The 24589-nt window shown below is 39.8% G+C and overlaps 3 protein-coding genes and 1 pseudogene across 4 annotated transcripts; 2 read left to right on the top strand and 2 right to left on the bottom strand.

Moving 5' to 3' along the window:
- The first annotated feature begins 597 nt into the window (after positions 1–597).
- Positions 598–1455, top strand: Cby (beta catenin antagonist chibby). Its single transcript, XM_074088679.1, has 2 exons — positions 598–830; positions 1206–1455. Exons 1-2 carry the CDS (start codon positions 647–649, stop codon positions 1406–1408), a joined length of 387 nt encoding a protein of 128 aa, XP_073944780.1. The 5' UTR covers positions 598–646; the 3' UTR covers positions 1409–1455.
- A 633-nt stretch (positions 1456–2088) lies between these two features.
- LOC141429141 (DNA topoisomerase 3-alpha-like) lies at positions 2089–14865 on the bottom strand. Of its 2 annotated transcripts, XM_074089379.1 has the most exons (16): positions 14684–14865; positions 14274–14472; positions 13983–14192; positions 13336–13588; positions 12359–12529; positions 10746–10921; positions 10117–10399; positions 9479–9690; positions 9191–9302; positions 8644–8873; positions 7961–8099; positions 7321–7484; positions 6542–7079; positions 6030–6285; positions 5348–5466; positions 2089–3997 (listed from the first exon to the last, which is right to left on the bottom strand). In XM_074089379.1, exons 2-16 carry the CDS (start codon positions 14463–14465, stop codon positions 3837–3839), a joined length of 3216 nt encoding a protein of 1071 aa, XP_073945480.1. In that variant the 5' UTR covers positions 14466–14472; positions 14684–14865; the 3' UTR covers positions 2089–3836. The 2 variants fall into 2 exon arrangements, with proteins under 2 accessions (XP_073945480.1, XP_073945479.1); XM_074089378.1 differs by having other exon boundaries at positions 14274–14865.
- Positions 14866–16274: 1409 nt separating this feature from the next.
- Positions 16275–20390, bottom strand: LOC141428502 (uncharacterized; annotated as a pseudogene).
- Positions 20391–21365: 975 nt separating this feature from the next.
- On the top strand, positions 21366–23046 carry LOC141428674 (uncharacterized). Its single transcript, XM_074088678.1, has 2 exons — positions 21366–21727; positions 22670–23046. Exons 1-2 carry the CDS (start codon positions 21548–21550, stop codon positions 22940–22942), a joined length of 453 nt encoding a protein of 150 aa, XP_073944779.1. The 5' UTR covers positions 21366–21547; the 3' UTR covers positions 22943–23046.
- Positions 23047–24589: the final 1543 nt, after the last annotated feature.

Here is a 24589-nt window from a genome sequence, read left to right as displayed (position 1 = left end):
CGCCCAACAGCCGAAAGACGTCCACTGCTGGGCAACGGCCTACCCCAAAGAATTCCGCAACGATCGGTCCTGCATATCCAGCTGGTTCCTTCTACCTTTAAGCTGGCCATACACGTTACGGTTCACCGGAGAGGTCTACCTGCGCAGGTAGACCGGAACGCCTGTGGGAATAGACCTGTGCAGTTTTATGTAGGTACTTTTTGTACCTGCGCAGGAAAACCTGTACATATAACCTCTCCGGTAGACCCTAGGTATATAGACCGCAGCGTGTATGGCCAACTTTACAAGACCGTCGGTCCATCCTCTTGGTTGGTTGGGGGCCTTCTCACGCTACGTCTTCCGGTCCTTAATTTAAAATAATACTTAGCAACCAAAAAATAATGAAAATACAAGAACAACAAATCTTTTCGTTGCCCATATTAGTGGTGCTTTTTGTAGCAGATTGTTACGTTAAAACTTTCTGAATTCTTATTATTAGATCAAATCACAAATCATGATCGCTTTTTGCTTTTTCAATCTAATTTTAAATTGTATACAACCTATTCGATCATTGTGACGCTAGGCAACCGTTTTTTATTGAACTCCGCTGTATCCGTTGTCAAGGCAACCGTTTGTTTTGACGCGAAGCGTAGACACTCGTCACAAAATGCCTTTATTCAGTAACAAATTTAGTCCTAAAACTATCCCCGTGCGGAGAACAGATACGTCCGTCATAAAGAAAGAATTCGGAAGTGACTACGCGTCTAAAGAACTCTCGATAGACTTGACTCCTCCGAAACTGAAGCTTGGTGAGTTTGAGGTCACCTTTGAAGATGGACAGTGGATTCCAGGTAAATATAACAAACAACATAAAAATATAATAATGACAAAAAATATACGCAATATGTAGATACCTACCTATTTGGCGTATAAGGCCCACCCTGCGACTACGGAGCAAAAAGATTTTGGACTGCGCTTCTTAACTTTCACCACTTTCGTCTCGCTTTCTTTTGCCATTGCGATTCTTTTTTACTAGTTTCTTTAGAAATTATTTCCTTCCTAACTTGTAAACGATCTAGTTTTTTTTACATATGTGGGGAAACGAGCATGCGGGTCACTTGATGGGAAGCAATCACCGCCGCCCGTATCCACCCGAGGGGCTTACAAGTGAAAAAAAAATAGTACCAATGTATTCCGATTATCGACAAGTTTTTGAACTATTCCAGCATCAGGAAAAGCCGGTGCAGCTCACAAAGAAATCATAAGATTAAAAAACGAATTGGAACAATTAGAAGAAGAGAATAACATGTTGCGGCTGAAATTCGAGATATTACTGGACATGATGACTGATAAGACGGTAGAAGAGCAAGAAATGCAGCGAGCACAGAGTACGAGCTCACTTAAACTGAAAGGCAAAAAGCAGAGATAGTAGTATAGAACATTTTATCGTTGTATGTATATTAAATCATTAACTATAAAATACTTCAATATATATAGCCTATCATTTTAAATTAAACCTAATAAGTACCTAAGTATGAGTAAGTGGTGACAAAAGTTACTAAATAAGTAAATAATGATATTTTTAAATAAGTTACGCTACCAATGTTATTGCTACTTGTCTTTTCTTTCCGAGCATTTTTTCGACCAATCTAGCAATTATATCGGCAGAAGTTGTTAACCTTTTGAACGCCAAGGTCGGCCACAGACGACAAAAAAAAATCGGAAAATAGGCGCAACGTAATGTCGACATAGCGCCTATAGCACGATTTTCAGCTGTCGCGTTTTGCCGATGGCGGTCAAAGGGTTAACAGCTCAATATAATTCAATGTAGATAGCACGAATTGCCGAATTATATATTGGGTATGAAAATTTATTGGACAGTCAGATTCAGTGCAGTAACCTTTCTTACGATTACCATAATTTTATTAATAAGAAACTGTTGATTACATACAACTGACTAACTTATCCTGTAATAATATCTTTTAAAACGGAAATCGTGTGAATACACCTCGAATAAAATTGCCATTTCCGATCGACGAAACTCGTTACGATATCCTATTCTCTCTGCACGCTTCATTGGTTACAAGGACTACTGAGAAAAAAAACGAATTTAACAGTATAAATAATGTATTAACAAATGTAACTTTTTTTTTATAAAGATCATTACTATTGCTAGTTTTTAGCATCACTTACAGTTCTACGAAACACATTTAAAAAAGTCTAAACAGAGGGCCTATTGCGTAAAGTTTCTGCCACTCGTGATCGCAATCAAATGACAGTTTTTGTATGCGAAATCTGTTATTTGATTGCGATCGCGAGCGTCAGAAACGTTAGGCAAAACGGCCTCAGGCTGCTAAACCTTTTGACATCAACAATTGATTTGGAACTTTATAATACCTACGCGTCTTTGGGTTTCCATCACTATTTTGTCTTAAATTGATTTTGTGCAAAAATAACTGTTTTGTGAAATTGTAGAGGTTTTAGAACTTATATGTCCTACAAAAATCTGTTAAATACAGACTTTATACCTTTGATATCTTCGTTCGCAATATCTTAAAACGATACATGGTTCTTAAAACTAAGCTCTACTATTACTACAATGGCTAAAAATAGTCTTGTCTTTTTTTAACCCATATCATATTGTTTTGGACACAGCACCGGCTCTTCCTTGAAAGTTCGACGAGATTGTCTACACCGCTTCCGCGCCTCTCAAAAGGCGCCATCAAAATTTTCTCTCTTCTTGCTCTACCCCAGGGCCGGCTGTTTGCACAAATGGTTCCGACATTGCATCAAAAAAGGCACGTGTAGCGCGTGTGAGTCACACGCATACGGTAAGATCGAATGAAACTTAATGAGCCAATACGGTATTTGACAACTCCTGATTTTGCCATATCTTAATATTATTATGAAAATATAGATATACAGATAGTGTTTAGCGAAGAGAAAATTTAAATCGGTTGAAAATTGGATTTATAGTGATTTTTTGAAAAATCTATATACCTGTCTCTTTCTCAAACGCTTTTCTCTATGCAGCAAGTATGGCGGTACTGGCATGTGAGTCACATGCCAGTATGTCTTTCTCTGTCTAATCTTGAATTTCAAACCATTATAACTTTGTTATTTGTAAAGGTAGCTTAAAAATTGTTTTTCTATTCGATAACAGGCATTGTGTAGTTTTAATTTATAAAACATATACAAAATAGTCAAATACCGTATTGAAAGCAAGATCGTAACGTCAAAAATTAGCCCTCATCCGATCTTAGTGGGTCACGCGACCTGAGGCCGTATTGCCTAACGTTTCTGATGCTTGCGATCGCAATCAAATGACAGATTTAACATACAAAAACTGTCATTTGATTGCGATCGCTAGCGTCAGAAACGTTAGGCAATACGGCCTCTGTGTATCGTAGCTCCCTACATCAAAATCCTACTTTTAGGCACTTGTCCCACCACCGACGATGAGCGAGAAGCGAGCAGAGCGAGTAACTAGAAACGAGAAGGCGAGCAATGAAAAGCGAGTGTTCGAGCACGACGGGCGATTACTCGCTCCACTCGCTCGAGCCGGGCGGCCGCCAAGCTACCAGCGCTGAGCGAGTATCGTTGAGCTAGTTTTATAGCTCAGCGAGTTTTATAGCTCTTGTCGCTGCGACAAAAGATGTAAAGCGAGTTCTCGCCGGCAGTGTGAACCGCCAGCGATCAACTATTAATATATATGTCTCTTTTACCCACACAGGATCTTATATATTTTGTTCGTTAAAATAGTCGATAGCCAATCGTTTCCTCGCCGGCGGTGAGACAACTGCCTTAGGCAATTGGTTCTAAGCTCGTAGCTAATGCTTGGCTTGAACTGCACACGTTCAGTTGGAGTTGTTGTTAGGGCAGCGAGCTCTGGTGTGGCCCTCCTGGCGGCACAGACCGCACTTCCTGGTGCGCGGGCCGTCTTCCCGGGCCCCTGCGGGCGCCGCCCGCCCCCGCCCCCGCCCGCGGGTGCTAGTGCTGGTGCTAGAGCCCCAGTCTCCTGCAAAAATATAGATTAATTTTAGCCTTAGGGTGAAGCCAGAAAAGCCTAATTTTTTGAACTGAAACAATTACTTTGCTCACCCGTGACCTTATGATAGCTACGTTTATGTAAGAAATGTGTGTTCATGCAGTTCCTCCACCTCAACACCAATTTACTCAACACTGTAAGAACACACACAAATTACACAAACCCATCTATGACCACCACCACACTACACTGACGCGTTTGAACTCAACCAGAGCTCATCTTCAGAGCAACACAATGGTTTACCAATGCTATCAGATCTTAGACTACACACATGAGTCGCGCAATTTCTGCTGCATTCGATTTTATACAAGCCACAACACACGCAACTCAAAATCAGCAGTAATATTGCATACATTGTAAACATTGCGCGACCGAAAATAACTAACTCACAATTCAAAATAATTACGCTCGTCTGGCTTCACCCTTATGGGCCTTTGCAGACCGCGTCTTTTAGTCGCGCCGTCGACGCGCGTTTATATCGTTATAAACGCGATACGCACGCGAGTATGGCTGCTCTATGGAAATAAAAACGCGCTGTCAACCCGCGTCGACGGCGCAACTAAGAAACGCGATGTGTTAAGACTCTAACCCGTAGCACAGAATATATAATAGTACTAACGTACAGAATGGCCACGCTCCGCCCCGCACCGAATCAGGTTACCCCACCCCTCAAGCGCAGATTGCAGGAAAACTGCAGGAAAGCAGTCGGGTGCGCAACGCGATGTATGTCGGCCGCACGGCACTAAGTTCGGGAGCAATAATTTTGCGAAATGGTAACGGTACCCTACCTACTTTCTTTTATAAATAAATAATTATTTCTGAAACTATCGCGATTAATAGGCCATGAACTAACTGCCTACCGAATAATTCGTTTAAGTTTGTAGTCGTGAATCTATTGTAATTGAAAATAATAATGTTAAATACATAGACAGACACATTTTAAGTCATCATCATCATCCCAGTCTATATACGTCCCACTGCTGGGCACAGGCCTCCTCTCAGAACAAGAGGGCTTGGGCCATAGTTCCCACGCGGGCCCAGTGCGGATTGGGAACTTCACACGCACCATTGAATTGCTTCGCAGGTTTGTGCAGGTTTCCCCACGATGTTTTCCTTCAACGCATAGCTCGTGGTAAATTTCAAATGTAATTCCGCACATGAATTTGGAAAAACTCAGAGGTGCGAGCCGGGGTTTGAACCCACGACCCTCTGTTTGAGAGGCGATAGGTCAAACCACTAGGCCACCACGGCTCTCAAAGTAGATTTTGTACGCCAACTAAATAGAGTATGGTAAAGTCCAGGTTTAACTGTAATACTTACCACTCCCTCCACCACCAGCCGCGTCAGCCCATTGGAAGAAATTACATCGCGAGTTGAATTCCTTTGGGCATCCATAAAACGGCCGGCCTTTGTTTGGACCTTCTTTGTGAACGGTTATCCTGAAACAAAATTACCGAAGTGTCCCGGATCATTAAAGTTTTGTGTTAAAAAATTGGGTTTTAAAACCCTTGAAGAACTGAAGAAGCACAAAATGCTTCCGGACTAGTAAAGCAGCGTTTCCACCAGAAATGTGCGAGGATGTGTTGCGAGGAATATGTTTTTCATTAACCAATAGAAACGCTTCATTCACCTCGCCTCGCCTCGCTCCGCTCAGCTGTTTCCACCAGAGATGTGCTGCGAATGAAATACACATCCTCACACATTATTGGTGGACACGCTGCTTTAGACTACAGGACGCGTGACGGGTTAAGTATTTCATTGGCAACTATTATTTTCAGCTTGTCGCAATTTTAAATAGCGCAAAGAGACTCAATATTTACACAATTATTACACACATTTTAAAGACTACCTTTCACTTTAGTCGTTTTTAACTTTACATCGACGTTTTTGACTTTAATTTTTCTTTTATTTAAATTAAAATGTGTACCGCCAACCAAAAATAGTCAACGTTGACACTAAAAGCATCCAGACATAATATGCAGCAGTAGCAGCAGGTACATACTTTTTACATGGCAGCCCACAGTTACACATGACGTCATCATCATTCCCCGGGAAACTATCCCTTGAGAAACTTGGCGTTATGCCCCATCCCCTGGTAGTACTAATATTATTGCTTGGAGGATCATTGTTCCAAGAATTGGTAGCTGGAGGAGTGTCAAAGTTCTGTGCCGGCTGTGAAGTCTGAGACTCGGGCGCCCAAAGGAAAAAGTCGCAGCCGCCGTTCTCTTTGCCGATTGGACATTTGTAGAATTGTTTGCCTGGAAAAGTTTTAAATATGATTATGATAAAGTTTTTCCACATTTACAAGTCCGCCTAAATATTGTCGTCGTGGGTTTTTTTATTCTCGGTGCACCTGTGGTGCTCACGTCGTGCTGGTATTTTTATGGGGTCCATTGATGCCAGTGAAAAAATTTCAAATGGTTTTTATTAAATTGGTAATTCTTGTGCCGGTGGTAGGTCAACCAGAGAGAAAAGAACAGGGCGATGGGAAACTATTTATCGACATAAACTTACCAAAGTTAGCATTCTGCTTCCTTACAGTTAGCATTATAGCTGGTTGATTACAACCACACAGAACATTATTATCATCGCCATCACTCGTTCTTGGTGTAGGCATGGCTCCGGCGTTAGGCCTATTCTGAGCTCTATTAGCAGCTAGGGGAGGCATAAATTGCCTTGGCTGATTCGGTTGAGGTTGCCTTGGTTGATTTTGGTTTACAATATTTTGATTTTGAGCTTGGATATTTGTATTATTTTGGTTCCAATTCTGTCTTGCTGGCAACACTTCTACACTATTGGTTCTGGTTATATTGGAACGAGTAGAGTTGCTGTTGGATCTAGTTGAATCACTAGCGTTTGTTGAGTTACTATTGTTAACTGAACTCTGTGACCTGCTTTCAGGCACAGCTTTGACACTAGAAATGTTGATTTTCATGAGTTCTAGGAACGTAGTATCGCATCCGCCGATACAGCATATGTAAGGTGGCGGATACAGATGACTTATAGAATTGTTCCGCCATTCGAATTTTAGCTTTTTGTAGTGGGGTCCACACTGTAAAGTGAAAACGTCTATCAAATAATGTAAATAACCGATTTTTCTATGTATACAGCAACTACTTGGAAAAGTCTAGAGCAGTTTTATTATTGCTTCGATGTTAAATGAAGCTCGACTTAATCCAGAAACGCAAATTAAAGAACATAATATCGAAACTAATCATGCAAGGCAGGGATCGATATAACTTTCTATCCACGCCATAAAAAAAACTACTAGTAAGAACAGTAAAAAAACTTACAGTAGTGCAAGTGTCGTTTAAGACTTGTAGTGTTTTGACGATGGTCGGGAACCATACAGCGTTTTTGCAGTTCGGATACGAAAGACAGCCAATGTAAAACTCGTCTGCGTTGTTTTTCTTCTGTCGCACAACCATGTCCGAGCCACATTTTGGACATTTTAATGCTGCAAGAGAGTAAATAAATAAAACACTAGTTCCACAAAATCTGGTAAAAGGTATGAAGTGATGATTACAAACAATGACGAATGAAAGGGAATCGAAGGAAACTGGTTATTATTTATCTACTTTTCATTCGGGTTATTACACTATTGCCCTTGCCGTTTATAGTGCATGCAAGCTTTTGTGGAGGGGAGGCTGTAGACGACCCGCATGTACAAAGATTAACTAAAAAGTTCGCATACCTACCTATACTGTCTAGACACTGGCCACCAATAAATTAGAAAGCAAGCGCGGAAAGGAAACAAGAATAACGTGAGTCCTGTCATAACCCTCGTCCGCGCGTTAATTGTACGTTATTATTGAAAATAATAAAAATTGCTCTATTTTCATTAATCTACACCCCAAAGACCAGTTTAATACAGTCCACAGAGGCCTTTTTTCAAAAGTTGAAGTTTTAAGTATCAGAAAAAAAATGTCATACCCGAAGGCATGTCAATAGGCAAAGCGTCAGTGCCAGGGTTGTACTGGGCCGGGCGTTCGCAGAACCGTTCGGCGAGCGCGGCGTCGATCTTGTTCGCCTCTTCTGCTACCGTCACGTACACTTCTTTGTACTTTGCTATCTATACAAACATAAAATATTAAAATGTAGCTCAACAAAAAACAAAATGCGGTTTCTTAGGGTCAAACGTAATGAGTACAATCACCTTCTTCAAGCACATAGTAGAACTACACCACACACACTTCAATGAACTTGCTTCAATAAACATAAGGTTTGAATTTGCTGGCAACTTTACTCGCTGCCCGTTTGAATTTTTTTTATAATTTTGATCCTTTATTTAGGTACGTACCTAAAATTAATCTTAATTAATATACAAAAATTAATCCCTATTTCCCTTGGTCACGGCATCACGCGTGAACGGCTGGACCGATTTCGCTAATTCTTTTTTTGTTGTTTGCTTTTGTCAGGAAAAGGTTCTTAAAAAAGAATAATTAAAAAAAAACTACACCTGGGGCGAATAACAATAACTCCAAATTCTACTATACCTAGGTACACGTATATATATTATTTGCTTGACAAATGTTGATAAAAAAAGAAGAACTTAATGAATTTGATCTCACTTGTCAAAAATCCCTATTTTTTTAAATACCTTGTGCTGCAACTACCTGTTCAGCTAACACGAGCTGCGGCTGCTTCCTGCCTTCGCTAATCGCCTTCAAGTCTGCCTCCAACTGCGCCCGGAGGTGCGGCTTCGATATGGTCAGTCCCATTGCGTCGTAACCTTCCACCAGCCCCATGCCCAAGAGGCCGGGCACGAAATGTATCGCGTCAGCTAGTGCTACGTACGAACGGTTCTTTATAGTTTCTATGTGTTCGGCGTGCGTTGCGTCGGTGCCTGAAAACATAGACAACATTTTATCTTCTACTTGATAGCCTGTGAAGCCTGTGTGAATTGTAGATATTAATATATTCTTTAATATCTATCATCAATAGTTTCCACAGCGCATGCGATGGAAGATGTTTCATGGCAACTTTTTTTACACTTTGAGTTACATTATTGAAGTTTAGTACGGATTTTTTAAGTGTAGTTTTTGAGTTAACTTCGTAACAAACATCCAAAAATACAAAAATCCAAATCTTTCCTCTTTATAATATTAGTATAGATAAGCACGAAATTATCACGGCTAACGTATTTATATTTTACATAATTACCTATTCCATGTTTCTCCATGAGCGCTATAAGATCAGCCTCAGTGAGCAAATGCGGCGGTTGCGTACTGCCCTCTACCATGTCAATGTTCGTGGGGTTGAACGTTTGACCCATCTGTAAAAGTTGAAGTTAGACATTTAAAAAAAAACGGTTTGGAACCCGGATCACTCCTATTAAACAATAAAAAAAACTCCGCCCCATGATGCAGTTATCTGTGATGAAGTATTATATGTTACGCAATCTGTGGTTCGATAGGGCCAATAAGCTAAACCACATAAGTACGAAATTACCTCATAAACGTGAATTTCCTTAGACGACCACTTATCGTAGGGGTACACATCTAAGTAGTTCCGTGCTGTGATCATGAGCCCGTTGGCACTAAACTTCTCGTTCGCAATGTCTATGGCGACGGTCGTCTCTTGACCTTGTGCGTCTTTGGAACAGCACGCGAGAAAAGACCGCACTATGAACTCGTACAGACGCTGCTCGTTGCCGGATAAATCTGGGTAACATACAAATTACATATGACTTTTTTAGAGCAAAGTTTTCAGACCGTCACTTCTTAAGTACTAGGCTAGGCAGTAATGGTTAGAATATAACTTTTTATCAAAATAGAATAAATCGCACTCCTAGGTCTAAAGGGGTGTCAACTCAAAATAATACACCATTTTAATTTAGACCTACATTTAATTGCGGAAAGGCCTAAATTAAAATACTGTATTAATTTGAGTTGATGCCCTTTATTTTAATCTAAGGGGCTGTTTCACCATCCATTGATTAGTGTTAACTGGCGGTTAGGTGTGATGCCACCTCTATTTGTTTTGTTCGAATAGACGGAGACGGCATCACATTTAACCGTCGGTTAACGCTAATCAATGGATGGTGAAACAGCCCCTAAATGTGCAAAATGTTAACCAAAATAACATACTATTAGTATACTTGGTAGGGTGTATCGGCGGATGGGCCTTGTCACTCTTGTTCCCTTGCCTTGGCGTGGGTCCTCCGCTATCGAGGATTCCCTGTGCAAATGATCCCCAATTAGGGTCCCCAGTTTGCTGTCCAACTAGCTGGCCCAAGTTCATTTCTTTCGGGAACTCATTGGTCTCAGTACGGGGATAGCTGATAAAACCTTGCGTGTATAACTTTTCTGCCAGCTTCATTGTTTCTTTGGCATTAATTCTCAGTTTTCTAGATGCAGATTTTTCGAGTTCCTGAAATATATAAGGTATAAGCGGGCTATTTTCCGCAACTCGACGTCTATGTGCGCCTATTTTGCGTAGCTTCCTGAAATATAATTAAAGTGAGGTACGGGATTGTCGTACTAGGAGACTGAAAGTTAATTTAACATTATTGTAATGATTTTGACCTTAAATAAGGTAATTCTGGATCGCTAGTTCCTTCTTAGTCACTAATCTTGCAGCGAGGCAGCAGCGAAATTTTTGGCACATGAGGTATTCTTCTTTAGTCCCATAAGCTGGCAACGCGTCGACAATCCTCTGAGGATGTGGATTAGCTACTTGCTCATTTGTCGCCCTATTTCATAAAAAAACAACTTACCACAGTATCTAAAGGCAGTGGACGCCACTTGGACTTGGGTTTGGTTTTGACTTCGCAGACCTTGGCCAGTGGGTTTTCGAGACAGATATCTTGCAATACCTGGCAGGCTTCCTGGTCAAACAGCCTGATGCGCTCCCAATTAAAGTCCACACTCAAGTTGTTTATTGTATGATTCACTGAAAGATCAGTTCAAAAATAACAATGAGTTTAACTTAATATAGTCCTGTTTTTACAAGCTTTTTTCATTTTACATTAAGAAAAACTAATAATGGACTAACTAATGCCAGTGAATTCATTATATTACAGTAACTGTGCAATTTTCTGGGACAAAAAGTATCTTCCATGTTTTTTTTGTTTTATAATTTTTTAGTAAACATTGGCTTGAGAAGTGTTTATGAATAACAATGATGATTGTGCAGCGTGTCTGAACACAATTATTAAAGGGCAGGGACAAAATAAACAACAAATTGTTATTTTAAGGGGGGGTAAGGTTTTAAAGGCTAAAAAAAAGCATATTTTTGTGATTTTTTTTGCGGCGACATGAATATATGATTTTATTAAATTTAAATACATATTATTGTACAAGTTTTGAAGTATGACAGATTTTTTTTAAAAGTATTGATAAATAAGGCAGTGACGGTGAATCTCCAGAGGCGCCTTGAAAAAAAAGTGGTTTTGCGGTGAACGTTACCAGAGCATCTGAAAAAGAAAATGATATGCATTTTAAAGGTGATTTGTCGAGGTAATCAGGAAGTTTTTTTTTTCATTATTTTCTTATTTTTTAATAACAAATTAACAGCGATTTTTTGAGCTAAAATCGCGTTTTTCACTTACAAGTGCTGCAAAAATTATAAAAAAAAACTTCCTGATTACCTCGAGAAATACATCATCTTTTAAATTTGCATATCAATTTTTTTGTTTCAGATGATCCGTTAAGGGGCGTCCATTAATTACGTGAGGTCTTCAAGGAGGGGGTCGTGTAAAATCTTTCCAAATCTCACTTGGGGGAGGGGGGTTTTCACAAATATCACGTAATTTTTTTTCAACAGAAAACCGTGTAAAATTGCGTGAAAGTAAAGTTAAATTAAAGTAAAAAAAGTCTAGAATAAAAATATGGCGAAATTTAACACAATAGTTGTTGTCACAGTGATTTTAAACTACCTACGGCAATATTCTCAAATCACAAGTCGTAAATAAAATTAATAGAACAAATTATTTTTTTTGTATTTTTTTTAAATCCGACGGGTTTACAGCCACACAGGACAGGGGAGGGAGTTAAGGAAAATCTTACGAAATCTCACCAGGGAGGGCGGGGGAGTCAAATAATCCTAAAAAATGCCTCACGTAATTTATGGACGCCCCCTAACGAGTTATAATGTTCACCGCAAAACCACTTTTTTAAAAGGCGCCTCTGGAGATTCACCGCCAGCGGCTTATTTATCAATATTTTTCATTGATTTTTTTTTTCTGACACTTCAACAGTTGTACAATAATATGTAATTAAATTTAATAAAATTATATTACTCATATTACCACAAAAAAAAAATACAAAAATATGGTTTTTATTTGTCTTTAAAACCTTACCCCCCCCCCCCCTTAAATAATTTAACCACCTTTGATCTTCCAAAATTGTTCAGCAACAAAGTTTTCAACGGCCCTGTACCTCTCCACTACAAAACCGAGGGTGGGGAACTGGCAGGACCCATAGCTAACCAGGCTGTCTGCTAGTTTGCTTGGAAACACCTTCTGCAAGCGTAACGTTTGGAATCTAGTGAAAGCAGCACCTGAAATTATTTCATACTTCACATTAATATGTATTCAAGAAGTTAGAAAATAATGAAGCACTTCTTTTTTGACAAGCTATATAACATGACATGCCTGCTCATTTGCTCCTTATCATATAAAAAAAGTTAGGTTGATATTTGCCATTAATTGGGGTTGTCAGGCTCTTTCAAGTAGAAGACAGACAGAAGACCTGGATTGAAGGTAAATCATAGGTAGTGAATTTGGCCGTTTATCTCCCGTCCCTCCTAAATAAAGACATGATAATGATCATCCCCAGAATATTAGTAAAAGCATGCCATTGCAATTTTTTTTAAACTTGTACTGATTGATCACTGAAAATTAATCCTAGGTACACCTAGGAGGTAAATGATTGAGATCAAGCAGTTGCAACAGTAGCAGATGTTTTTCAATAACCACCTGCTCCTGGTGTTTTATAAATGGATCAATAACTTTAAGAAGTGAATGTTATTCTGTCTAGTTACTCAGGAGCACCTTGGGAGACATCAGTGATTCACTTTGTTAGAAACATGTTTTTTTTTTATTCCACTGGATGCCAAACGAGCAAGTGGGTCTCCTGATGGTAAAAATAAAGTTGTGTTAAATACTTGTGATAATATTGTAAATCTGTTTAAAAAAAAAAATACCTCGTTGAGTTTCTTGCCGGATTCTTCTCAACAGAGGTTTTTCCGAACTGGTGGTAGATTTTTTTTGACATTCATAAGTGCTTGTTATAGCCTAAATTGAATAAAGATATTTTGACTTTGACTTTAAGAGATCACCACCATACTCAAACAAACATACTAACCAATTCTTAAATCCAGCTCCTGTCTCACATCAACCGCATCACTTATGTTCTTATTGGGCTGCTCTAAGTTCTGCAGTGCTCTTTTCACAGATATGGCTGTGATCTCCGAGAACTTAGCCCTGTACACTTGAAGATTACTTTTGATGGCAGTACACACTTGAATTATCTCGAAGCCTATGTTTTCACCTTCTCTGTCACCATCCGTCCATATAATGAGGCCATGACAGCCGCGGACTTCTCTTTCTAAGGTTTTCTAGAGTTAGTAATAAAAACTATTTTTATTAATAAATCTTGTATTCTGGTTAATTTATTGTAAATGTTATAATTAAAATACAGTACTTATTTTTAACTGAGCTCATCAAAATAAGACGACAATACCACTGAGTGATTAACCATAAGTTAAATAGCAAGTTCATAGCTAAAGCCCAAAATTTCAAGTTCCTTAGAAAAGTAATATAGATCATCGACTATTATTGTATTGGACAATAGACTATGAAATAAGAATAAAAGTACATCATAGGTTTGTTTAGATACAATAATGCCATTGTGAATGCCATAAGTGAATGAATTCAGTTCAGAAAATATAAACTTATATTAGTTTAATGCAAAATGGAATGAAGTTTAGATAGGTGGTGAGTAAGACTGACCTTAATTTTATCATAATTATCAGGGCAATATTTAAACACGGGCGCATCAAAGAGAACCAGTGGGTTGCAGGATTGCCAGTGTTTGTAGGAGCCCACAAATTCTAATGCTAACAAGTGACCAGACACAGAGGTCATCACCATTTCAGCCTTCTGGTGATTGACTTCAGCTTCAAATTCGTAGATTTTATTGTACTGCGATAATCCTTCCCGCTGAAAATTATTGTAAAAAAATAATAATAAAATATCTATTAAAAAAGTTTTTATTTATTTAATAGTTTTAAAATTATTTACCCTCCTAGATGTTCCTCGGGAGAGATGCATAGCAATATTTTTAGCAGCATCATTCTTTTCAGCTACATTTAAAAATTTCATCTTTTCAGTTACAACAGTAGAAAGGAATGGACGTTGAATACTTTTGTTTGTACACAAGAGTATACCAAGTCGCCGGTTTAGGTTATACCCGGTTCTGAATACAAGTTTCATGCTTGACCTATTCATCCATAATAAATAAGGCACATTAACATTAATGATTATTAATTAACATTAATGTAATCAAAATTATAAAACTCTGATGTATAAATGTAAAAAGTACACACAACACCAGAAAATTCACAACAAAAGTGCGCGCCGCGCTTTTCTGGCACTTTAGTTAGTTAGTTTGACATTTGAATCGAATGAAATCAAAATAAAATACGTCCTACTTCGAAAAAAAACTCCTATCTCAAATCAATACGTTTGAGACGCCGACATACACGTGTACACGCTTATACAATACAAACTGAGCGCGCTGTCATCGTTCATCCACCATTACCTCTCATATTTCGTTTTCTAGAATTTTTTTACCGTACAACGGCAAAAACTACTAGACACTGGCAAATCTCCCTATATACTGTAGTCTTTGCTGGCAAAATTGTCCTCATGGACAGAGCCATATTTTTTTAAACTTCAACTTCAACTTCTTTGTTTTTGGCAACCGGTCGCTTTAGGTTAGCAACCACTACTGCCAATGACAACTGACAGCAGCACAAGTGTAAATCGTGTTTGACCAGTTTTTAGAAAACAGTTTCCAAACGTTGGTTGCCGTGAAGTGCTTGTTGCGTACCTAAAATAGACATACACAGACATTGAGACGATACAAAACATTAAGACGGTACAAACATTAAGACAATGCAAAACATAAAGACAATACAGGTTAGATCCAAGGGAGAGACAAAAGCGGAAAAAAAAGCGTCTAAAGTTTAATTTTTTCTTTTGTGATGTATTTAATCATTAAGGTCAGGATTTTTTTGTTAGAGGAGGCAAGGAGAAGAAGGGATTTGAGGTTTGTGGGTTTGGGGATACCGGGGGGGAGAATGTTATAAAGTGAGACCGATCTCATTGGACAGTTTAAAAATATGTGGTCTGCAGTACCCTCCTCCAAGCCGCATGAACAGAGGGGGATTGGACAATCCCCCACCTGTACAGGCGAGAGGGAGTGCAGGTATGACCAATACGCAGTCTACAAATGACTGAGGTGGTCTGTTTGTTAGCATGCCGAAACCGAAAGAACCATGGCTTGGGGGGATGCTGGGTTGAATGTCCCCGTAATGACGTCCCTTGACCAGAATGGAGCGCTCATACTGTCGGAGCCAGCTAGAGTCGAGGTCTGATTTGGCAGATGAGAGGAGGTCATAGAAATAGCAGTGAGGGTGATCCAAGCTGCCAGTCTCTATGGCCTCCTTAGCCAGGGCATCAGCAATTTCATTGCCCTGGATTCCGGAATGACCCGGGATCCAGGCCAAAGAGATCTCGAGATTACGGGTATGACATTCAAATAGGGTTTGCCTGATAAGTGAGACTAGAGGGTAACAAATTTTGGAAGAGAAAGGATTGGCTTTGATGGCTTGCAAGCCGCTAAGTGAGTCGGAAAAAATTATGGCTTTACTGATCTCGTGCGAATCAACATACCTAATGGCTTCTAAGATAGCAACCAGTTCTCCAGTGAAAACTGATGTGAGGGGTGGGCATTTAAAGCTCAAGATAACGGAGTCCTTCGGAATCCAGACTGCCGAACCCACTGCGCCGCAAACTATGAGTCTAGAGGAGTCCGTAAATAACAACGACCAGTCACGCCAGGAGTTGTTGATATTATGGAGGAAGGCATTGTTGGCCCCAGGTTGGTTTTTTGCTATTCCGAAGTTGAGGATTATGTTGGGTTGGAAAATTAAACTATCGTAACTATGACAAAAAATGGGGAGTAGGGGGCAGGTGAAGGTGGGGTCTGGGAGGTTAGTGAATTTACGGAAGCTGTTTATGAGGCAGGGGGGGTTTTATTGAACCAAAATCCGCTGTCAGTAATTAAGTGTGAAAGTTCCTGGAGTTTTGGAAGGAGGGGGTGATCATTAAGGAGGGACAGTCTAAGAAAGAACCGATCAGCTAAATATTGACGTCGGAGGGAAAGGGGGGGATCAGATGCTTCTACTTGGAGAGCGTTGGTCGGAGAAGATTTCATGGCGCCTAAAATAACCCTTAAGGCCTGGTATTGGATTTTATCCAGTTTACCGAGAGCCACTTTACTACAAGGTTCTAAAGTGAAAGAACCATAGTCAATGACGCTGCGAACTATGGCATTGTACAGCAGTTTTTGCGCATAGGGGTGGGCACCCCACCACACACCCGAAAGGCAACGTAAAATATTTATACTTGACTGGCACTTTAAAGCTACGTAATCAATATGTGAGGACATAGAAAGACGGGAGTCAAGGATAACGCCTAAAAATTTTACTTGCTTTTCGACAGGTATCAGCTGGTTATTAAAAGCTACTTCTACAGGGGGAAAAGATCTTTTTCTGGTGAAGGGAACCACAGTACATTTAGATACTGAGAGGGAAAGACCATGAACAGCAAGCCATTCTCCCAGATAAAATAGGGCTTGGTTCAGGTTGGATGTGGCTATTTCGACGGAGTGGGAGGAGGAATACAGGGCAATGTCATCGGCATATTGTAAAATATTGCAAAACGGGGATACAGCCTCTTCTAAATCGTGAGTGTACAAGCTATAGAGTAAAGGGCTTAGTACGGATCCTTGAGGAAGGCCTTGCCAAATTAGTCTCGGAGCGGAATGGGAACCACCATGTCTCACTTCTATGGATCGTTCCATAAGGAAATTACATATAAAATGTGTTAATCTCTGCGGCAGACTCAGCTTAGATAATTTATCTCTGAGTAAGGAGAGAATAACATTATCATACGCAGATGTTATGTCCAGGAACACACCAATAAGGAACTCGTTCCTCGATAGGGTGATCCTGATGTCAGTGGTCAAAATAGAGAGACTGTCCATGGTGCCCATTCCCCTCCGAAAACCAAATTGGCTTCTGGCCAGAATTTTTTTGGATTCAACGAACCACTCAAGCCGTTTCTTGATCATGTGTTCTAGTATTTTGAGTAGGCAGGATGACAATGCAATGGGACGATGGGAAGAGGGTAGAAGGGGGTCTTTTCCTGGCTTAGCTAAGGGAATAACTACTTGCTTTTTCCAGGCTTCTGGAACAAAACCAAGATGAAAAAAGAGGTTTATAAGGTCTAAAAAATATCTTTTCGTTATGTTCCCTGACTTCGCCAGAAAGGCGTATGGTATATTATCTGGACCAGGAGCGGAGTTTTTGAGGTGATCCAAAGAAGAAAGGAGTTCTAACCAGGAAAACGGTTGGTCGAAATTGTTGGCGGAACAATTGGCGGGATACGGGGAGGGAACTGAGTTTAAGTGGGGAACGGTAGGGGGCGATAACATATTAATAAAAGGAGGGAGCCAAACTGAGGAGTCATTACTGGGAAAATCACGGGCTGTGAATGAACCTCGGAAGCGCTTTATTGCTTTCCATAGGACGGAAGCCGGAGTACGGGGAGAGATGCTTTGGCAGAAATTAATCCACCCATGCCTCTTTTTTTTTTTAAAAGTACGTTTTGCCAAGGCCGCAATCTTTTTATACGCGAGAAAGTTATCTATCGACATGTTTTCGCAGTAAAGTTTCTCAGCCTCCTTCCTTTGGCGGATCATGTCCGTGCACTCGGAGTCCCACCAAGGGGGGGAGGACCTATCAGATTTGTACCGTTTTCTTGTCGGAATATTTAAATCAGCTGAGGCTATAAGGGAATCGATAAATTTATCATGGCATATGGGCGCGTTTTCTACTGAGACAGTGGGCAACTCACTGATGGCTGCGTCAATGTCCATTGCGAATTGGTCCCAATTTGCCTTAGGTAGGTGGTACCTATGGGAATTTAGAGGGGACAAGCTGGGTTGAGAAAAGGAAGAAGGGAATGATATTAGGATGGGAAGGTGGTCACTGCCGTGGGAATCTTGGAGTACGGACCACGAGAGAAGGGAGCTGAAATTAGGAGAGCAGAGGGAGAGGTCAACGGCACTAGGATTCTGACCGGGAGCCGTTCTGCGTGTAGGGGAACCGTCGTTGAGAAGACAGATGTTTGAGTCCTCCATAAGGTCTACGAGATCGCAGGCTAAAGCGTCGTAGTCTGCGCTTCCCCACATGAGATGGTGGCAATTAAAATCGCCTAGAATGAGGAACGGGCCAGGGAGGGCGGAAAATATGCGCTCAAGGTCAGAAATGTGGATAGAGTGAGGATCAGATATATAGATAGAAAGGACAGTGAAATTCATGATTTTGGCGGCGACAGCGTTTATGCTGCTAGGAAAAGGTGGAAGATTTAAGCGAGTATACGAAACTGAAGATTTTATGAGTAGAGCGGCTCCTCCGTAACCGTCATCTCTGTCATGCCGGATACAGGCGAACCCAGGCACCCGAAACCGGGCTCCTGGGACCAACCAGGTCTCCGAGATGGCAAAGACGGACGGGTTGTACGCGGAAACCATTTGCAAAATTTCATGCTTCTTGGGGCGGAGACTATGACTATTCCACTGTATAAGATGGAATGTTTACCACTTGCAGGAGTTGGGAAAGTTTGTTGGCGACGTTGGGCGGTAGTGGGAAATCATCCATTTTGCTGAACATATTGATCAGCAGGGACAGCAGTACATCCAGGAAGTTGTCGTTGGGGGGGATTTTGTTGGGATGGAGTGGGCGGGGAGCTAGGGAACCGGAGGGCGGCACCATTCCTCGGTGGAGGGGGGTCCCGATCTCCAATTACGGCATTGTGAGCGGCGCGGTCATAGCCCTGGGCTAGGGGGCGACGGGGGGATCTTGGAATTATTACAGTTTTTCTGTAGCTGTATGTGGGACTTTGGGAATGGGGGGGGATGGCAGTGGATTGGGATTGTGATATGGGAGGATTAGGTTGGGAATGAGGGGGGCTTTGGGCTGCGTCTGCGTAGGACCTCTTGACTGGGGGGAATCTTTCGCACGCCTGGGAGTAGGAAATATTTTCTTCGGACATGGTGTCTTTTATGGCCTTTTGGCGGGTGTGTTCTGGGCACGTTTTACTGGTGGCAAAGTGCCTTCCCGAACAGAACATGCAAAACGCCAGGTCTTCGCTGACATCGCAGGTTTTGCCCGTGTGTTCTTGAGCGCATCTGAAGCATTTGGGCTTTGAACGGCATTGGTCTGCAATGTGCCCGAATTTACAACAGTTGTGGCACTGAATAGTTGGCAAAAGATATTTCTCTACGACCAGGGATGTGTAGCAACAGAATATCCTACTAGGCAGTACTTGTCCGCTGAATGTCATCACTACTGTTCCCGTAGGGACCCATTCCACGCCGTCTGTTTTGTAAATTTTACGGTTAAGCCTTCTGGCTTTAAGGATTTCCCCGCAGCCAGGAGGCAATTCTACATCCTTGACAAAATCGACCAGAGCAAGATCCGTTGGTACTCCTCTCACAATACCCATACGGGTGATGTTAAACGTCGGGATAGAGGCCTCGAATTTATTTGAAAGCAGCAGTGGGTTCAACAAAAAGGCATTTGCGGCTTCTGCAGAATTGAATTCTACACTGACCCGATTTCGCCCTACCTTTTTAATGCCATCTCGAGAAATACTTTGGACACGTGCATTTACCATAACTTGGCCAAATTTTATGGGGTTCAAAGTAGTACCAGAGGATGGTTCAGTTTCGGTTTTGGAAACGTGTACTAGAAATGGACCTCCGTCATTTGTGGTGTATTTTCGTCCACCTTTTAAGTCCGGATGTTCAAAGAGGTGAGCAATGGAGTCGGAAGGAGCCCTGCTCCCCAACTTGGTTGGTGGTTCGGATCCACCCTGCGCCGTAACTTTCCTTTTTGCCCTAAGAATGGAAACCTCGGCATCCATCGACATCCCCGATTGATTGTCTTGCGACAAATCCGTCGGGGGGCCGCCGGGCACCGGTTCCCGAACAGAGGTTATATCTGGAGGTTTTGGAGGGATATTATACGACATTGCAAGATTATCAGCGTACGTAGGTTGGTTAGAACACTTACTGGTCGCCGAAACCGCTGGGTATCACAACAAAAACACGAGAACGATCGCACTAGGCCACAAAATTTCGCAGGTCACACAAAACACGTGCTGTCACCAAGGAAGCCAAGTGGTCAGTCATAGTATTTTAAATTTACATCATCATTAAATTAAACATGCATGCAGTTGTTATTTTGTTTTAAGAACATCCTATATGTACTTCACTTCATAATGACGTCGCCCGCACCAAAGTTACGCTCTTCATAATTTTCCACGTATCCCCAATAAGGAGCGTCTAAATAGTAATCTCAAGCGGGGACAGGTGAAAATAAACCATATATCCTACCAGTGGAGATAGCCTGGTAGGGATAGGTAGGACAGGGCCTTATAAGTTTATAACTTATGTAAATTTATTCCAGGAACATGGCGGGAGTAGAGCACCATGTTACACATTAAAACTTTCCGACAGACTCCGAACCTTCCAATGACATGCAAAGCTTGACCTTGGTAAATAACTTTTTTTTGATATTGTTTAGACTTTGAACACTCCAGGTGATCGTAAATATCCTTATTGAAGTGTACCATGCCGAAGCCCTGATTCTTTGTGATTATTAAACCCTCGTATTCCCAGTGTTATTCATTAAAGCTTATTATATGTGATGTTCAATAAAAATCACTGTCAATCACTTGTAGTATAGTCTAAGAGTCATTGCATTGCTTGTAATTTTTCTTGTGACACTGTATTCACTTATGTTTCTTTGTCTTTTTAGGGGAATTGTAAATTAGACTACTTTCACTGTCAGTCACTTCATCTGTCAGTCTTTGTGTCAGCAGGGCTACTACGAAACTCTAAACTCGAAGTTCGTGTCGTGCGGTCCCTCTGACACTTATACTATTTAATACGAGAGCGAGAGAGACGATACGACACGAAGTCCGACACGACACTTCCGTTTGGTCTTGTCAAAGATGTCAAACTTTTCAAATGTCAAGATTTCACTTTTTTGTAGGTATTTATTTATCTTCACTGAGTTCAATGTTGGTTCAATGCAGGCAGTGATGTCAACAACTGAACTACACGTTATTATATTATAACTTTGTTGTGATACTGTGAATCACGCATTTCGCATTCAGCGCTCGTGTGAACCGTAATGGTTGTTAATTGAGCTTGCATCATGCGTCGCGCTTATTGTGCGATTTTTTTTATTCAGTGTATTTTCCTAAACACCTGTTTAGGAGAACTAACTGTTGAGAAAAAACAAGAATTTTTAAATAGATTCATAGAATCACTAAACAATCAACCGGATAAATCGTATATTTATGAGGAAGGGGTGTTCGTAGACGCGCAAAAGACCGTGAGTATTAACTATATGTATATGTTTAATTAACTTAGAAATATTATTAGTTCTACTGGATTGTCTTCACTTGCTATCGTCTGACCTTTTATCAATAAATGTTTTGTAAACATCCTTGAAAGCGTGCGTAAATTAACTGAGCAATTAATTTATGCCTTAATTATAAACTGATGATGAATTGATGTTACATTAATTGTGTTTGCAAATTTTACAATAGAATCACATACAAGTTTGATTAAAAAATATTTCTGATCAGTAAATAAGTAATATTTTATACCAAATTATGGATACTGGCTAAATTAAATTAAATTAAGTTTACAAATTGGGAAAATATTCTTCTACAACATCAGTGAATAAAAAAGATATTTCACACTGTTGACAATAATAATATTATTTATAACATATAAATAAACTAGCTTGCCCGCGAAAGTCCGTCCGCGGCAGAAGTATGAAAAATAGTGTACATTCTATTCTCAGACTCTACCAAATAATATCGAATAATCATAAAAATCGGTCAAGCCGTTTTGAAGGAGTTTGGTCACAAACATTTTTGACTTGAGAATTTTATATATTAGATAATATTCGCAATAATAATAACAAATAAGTAGAAGAAATAATAATATTAAAGTGTTGTCAAATTTCAAAATATGTGACCTTACCTTTAACCTTCGGTTACACCGTATTCAAAAAGAAAGAAGAAAGTAGAAGAAAGTTGGGTTCTTATTAGGAAATTCCTAGGTACACATTACATTGGAGGGGGGGCCCGTGATGGATCCGTCACACAGCAGACCGGAGGCTAAAAGCCAGGGCTCTTCTTAAAATTTATGTAGGACTACCTGGACACCCCAAATGGCACATGTCCTGGGAAAAAAGGACAGTTGCGGTTGCATATATGCTATGTTATGCATGTTTGAGTACACAAAAACTTGTAATTTGTTTTAGAATGAAGATAACACCTACAAAATTACAGTGCGTCTCAAAGTCAGCGATATCCATGACATTGACGTTGTAAAAATACTAAAATGCAGCGTCTCAGTAATTGATGGTGGCAACGGAGTGGTGGTACAAAATGAGCACCAGTGCGAGGAGGATCCTGACGGGTCACTTGGTGACGGACAAGATTCAGTGGATGGGACTACAGAGTCACCGGCGGAAGCTGTTACGGGACCTGTGCAGCTGGCTAATGAAGTGCAGTCAGATGCAGAAGTAAGTTAATATCAATTAACACGTAAACACAGTAGTACTCAGTAGAGATGGGCCGAACATGGGTTTCACCAAATACAAATATTCAGCCGAATATTCGGTAAAACTTGTACCGAACGGAATATTCGTCATAATTGATTCCTAAGTAGAAACTAGAAATATGATTTTTATAATTTTTTAAATGTTATAATATCATCAATTTAAAAAAAAAAAAACGATAAAAACAAAAAAAAACGCTTAATTTCTCACAATAAAAAATAGTAATATATTTAAAAAAAAAAGTGATTACTATATTTAAAAAAAAATGTAATATATTACGAGACATATTTCTAAAAATGTAAAGAGCTAAGATATATTGGGTTTAATTGAAGTTATTTTTTTTTTCAATTAAAGTTTTTAATACATATTTATTTTGTAATTATTCCTGTTTTACAAAATAAATGTTTAATTAAATTCAGACTGTCATTACGGTAAAGAAAAAATATTATTTATTTCTAACCCATCCCTAAGACTTGACTGCTACCAAATTGCACCTCCAATCATCGCATGGATCGATGGGGCCATATTATCCCAAAAATTGAATTGATAGCGGGGTCTAGTAATAAACAACTTACTTAGTGGCATGTGACCTAGTTTAGTAATAATAAAATGCACTTAGTGTAATAACATTTTTTTTCCAATTAATTGCAAAAAATCACAGCATTGAATGAAGTATTTAGTAAAGAAATTAGAAATAGATAGGTAATATAATAACCTAACCAATGGCAGTTCAAACCTCCCCTAGATATTCAAAACATCACATTAACCCCTGTTCCACTATTCGTTGATTACATTTATTTGACGGATAAATGTGATGCCGTCTTTGTTTGTTTTGTCCGAATAGACGGAGACAGCATCAGTATCCGTCAAATAAAATTAATCAATGCGTGGTGAAACAGCGCTTAAGCATTTAATAGTGTATAGGCCATATTTTTGTAGTTTTATTCTCTTCCCCCTCCCTCGACACTCCCATCCTCCGATATTAATAAACGCAACGCATCGGAATCACGCTGTTTTGTTACCTATAAAGTTTTTAATACTTTGTTTTTTATTTATAAAATGTATGTTAGTCTGTAAGGTATTTATTATACGGGCCATGTTGCTTGTAATAAATGGTTTTATTATTATTAAAACTTGGTTATGTGCGTCATGTTATTCTTTTATGGCTATATAATATAATATGTGCCTATGTCGTCCATATAATATATGGACGTATGAAAGTAGGATTTCTGAAAAGTAATAAAAAACATAATAAATTCTAGTCTAAAAGTAAAGGTATTTACAAGTTTTTATGATTCATTTAAAATCTTTGATAAATAAGCTATTAAGTTTTATTGTTCCTTTATTCATAGTACCAACGTAATCAGTTAGATGTGGTTGTCGTCAACTTTAATGACTATAAAAGCAACCATGTTTACTGATTAAGTAACGTAAAGGTTTTAATTCTACTATTACAATTCAAATGTGCGCGTCAAGTTCCTAATCCGCATGGGGCCTATGCAAGACTGCAACCCTCAAAACATGTTTCTTTTACTTTTTGGTCTCGCATTCTTAAACGTATACAGATAATTCTACTTTTAATATTGCATAAGTACAGCAATTTTATCATGTAGACAAGTA

The sequence above is a fragment of the Choristoneura fumiferana genome, chromosome 6 (assembly GCF_025370935.1).
Source record: "Choristoneura fumiferana chromosome 6, NRCan_CFum_1, whole genome shotgun sequence".
NCBI lineage: Eukaryota > Metazoa > Arthropoda > Insecta > Lepidoptera > Tortricidae > Choristoneura > Choristoneura fumiferana.
Note: the sequence above shows the minus strand (reverse complement) of the source record. Positions and strands in the feature narration are given on the sequence as shown.